At 54.3% G+C, this 2,762-nt stretch overlaps 1 protein-coding gene across 1 annotated transcript in view; it reads right to left on the reverse strand.

The window, feature by feature from the left end:
- Positions 1–336: 336 nt before the first annotated feature.
- The window catches only part of LOC113941519 (ankyrin repeat and SOCS box protein 13-like), a gene marked incomplete at its 5' end in the record, with an annotated part of 3,436 nt that continues 1,010 nt past the window's right edge, over positions 337–2,762 (reverse strand). Inside the window, one exon of the mRNA XM_027632671.1 lies at positions 337–585. Within this exon, the coding sequence (XP_027488472.1) occupies positions 352–585 (234 nt within the window). The remainder of the gene's footprint in view (positions 586–2,762) is intronic.

Consider the following 2,762-nt stretch of genomic DNA (forward strand, 5'->3'; position numbering starts at 1 on the left):
ATAGTGGGAGGTGTCCCTGCCCATGGCAGGGGTGGGAATGGATGGATTTTAAGGTCCTTTCCAGCCCAAACCATTCTGTGATTCCATGATTAAACTCTCCTCTGATCCAAATATCCCAAAAAGGATCAAGCAGAGGACGAGGGAAGCAGAGAGCAGCCGAGTTTGTCCCAAACATCATTTTGGCCTCTGCTGTTTTCCCTTATTCCCTGAACAGATCCCTGCAGCTGGAAAAGACTGGGAGAAGGACAAAGGAGCAGCCCAGGGAGCAGCAGCATTCCCAACAATTCCCTGGCACTTCCTTCCCACCCAACAACCCCCAGCAGGAGGGGTTGGAACAACAACAACTCGCGGTCAAATGAAGGTCCTGGGTGCTGCTTCCTTTTGCTCCTCCAAGCCCCAAATAAGCCTGGAGAGAGGAATCTCCATGGATTTACCATTCATGCAGGCTTCATGGAGAGGGGAGGCCGTGTAGAGGGGAGGGTTCACCTTGGCACCGTGGGACAGCAGCACCTTGACGCACTCGATGCTCCCCGAGGCACAGGCGTCGCACAGGGGGGTGCTGCCGTCGATGTTCCTGGCATCCACCTGCAGGGAAATCACGGAATCCTGGGATTAGCCGGCTTGGGAAAGCGTTCAAGGGCACCAGCTGAAGCAGCACTGCCACTGGATCGTGTCCCCAGGTGCCACATCCACACCTGATGCCCATGGAACACAAGGGAACAACTTCTAACAATTTCTAACTTCTAACCAACTTCTAACCAACTTCTAACAACTTCTAACAACTTCTAACTCCTGGACCAGTCACCAAGAGCATGAAATTCCCCCAGATGTGAGGATCATGGAATCATTAAGGTTAGAAAAGGCCTCTGAGGTCGTCGAGACCGAGCATTAACCCGGCCCTGCAAAGCCCAACCCGTGTCCCCAAGTGCCACATCCACACCTTGTCTGAACACTTCCAGGGATGGGGATTCCACCACGGCCCTGGGCAGCCCCTTCCAAGGTCTGACCACCCTTTCCATGAGGAAATCTTCCCTGATATCCAACCTGAATTGTCCTGCAGGTCCCACAGCTTCTTCTGGAATCAGGGAATCACTGGGGTTGGATGATCTGAGATCATGGAGTCAAACAATCCCTAGCAGTGCCAAGGCCACCACTGACCCATGTCCCCAAGTGCCACATCCACAGGGATTTTAAACCCCTCAGGGATGGGGATTCTACCCTTGCCCTGGGCAGCCCCTTCCAAGGCCTGACACCCAAATAAATTCCCTGCCTGGGGTTATCTCAGAAGGGCAGTTCCAGGACCACCTTGTTCCCAAGGTCCTGTCACTGTAGACACATCCTGGACTGCCCTGCAGCACCCACAGCTTCTTCTGGAATCAGGGAATCATTGGGGTTGGAAAAGCCCTCTGAGATCAAGGAGTCCAACCAGCCCCAGCAGTGCCAAGGCCACCACTGACCATGTCCCCAAGTGCCACTTCCACAGGGATTTTAAACCTCTCCAAGGATGGGGACTCCACCACCTCCCTGGGCAGCCCCTTCCAAGGCCTGACCACCCTTTCCATGAGGAAATCTTCCCTGATATCCAACCTGAATTGTCCTGCAGGACCCACAACTTCTTCTGGAATCAGGGAATCATTTGGGTTGGAAAAGCCCTCTGAGATCATCGGGTCAAACAATCACCAGCAGTGCCAAGGCCACCACTGACCCATGTCCCCAAGTGCCACATCCACAGGGATTTTAAACCCCTCCAGGGATGGGGACTCCAGGTTGTTCCAATGCCTGACAACCCCTTCAATGAGGAAATTTTCCCTAATATCCAACCTGAGCCTCCCCTGGCACAGTCTGAGGTCGTTCCCTCTCCTCCTGTCCCTTGTTCCCTGGGAGCAGAGCCCGACGTCCGCCCCGGTTCCAACCTCCTGTCAGGGACTTGCAGAGCCAGAAGGTCCCCCCTGATCCCCCTTTTCTCCAGGCTGAGTCCCCCCAGCTCCCTCAGGAATTCTCCAGACCCTTCCCAGCTCCCTTCCCTTCCCTGCACACGCTCCAGCCCCTCCCTGTCTCTCCTGTGACCCAGGACCAGCTCCATCCCGATCACCTCCGGCCGAGTTTGGCCGCAGAGCCTCGTCCCAGCCAGGGTGGTTTTCCCAACATCCCAGGAACAAGCAGGTGTCAGAGACTGAAACAGTTCATGATTTATACATTCTAGGATTGCCAAGGGACTTTTGCAGACTTCTGCAGGACTTTTGCATTATAAAAACCCTTTTGCCAGACCCCTCACGGGCACTCAGTACAGACCTAGGAGATGTTGGGGGCTCCAGGCATGGCCCGGGACACCATCCATGGATATAGTAACTCATAACTTCTTGGAGTGTGGGGGCTTCCCTCCTTCACCCCCAACGGATCAAGGGGTGATTCCACTTCAACTGACAGACATGGAAGCTGCAAGTCCCATCGCTGGACCCCATGGGCAGTGACTACAGACATCTTTCCACTCTCAGCTTTTCTTTCCCTTACTCTCCCTTACCCTCATCCTGTCTTTCCTTTCTCTCCCTTATGCATAGAATCATAGAATGATAGAATCATGAAATCAGCTGGGTGGGAAGGGACCTCTGAGATCATCCAGCCCAACCCTTGATCCAACCCCATCGTGGTTCCCAGCCCATGGCACTGATGCCACATCCAGTCTGTCCTTAAACACCTCCAGGGATGGAGAATCCCCCACTTCCCTGGGCAGCCCATTCCAATGGTTGAGCACCCTCTCTGCA

Source organism: Corapipo altera, unplaced genomic scaffold (assembly GCF_003945725.1).
Source record: "Corapipo altera isolate COAL_440 unplaced genomic scaffold, ASM394572v1 120132, whole genome shotgun sequence".
NCBI classification, from domain to species: Eukaryota; Metazoa; Chordata; class Aves; order Passeriformes; family Pipridae; genus Corapipo; species Corapipo altera.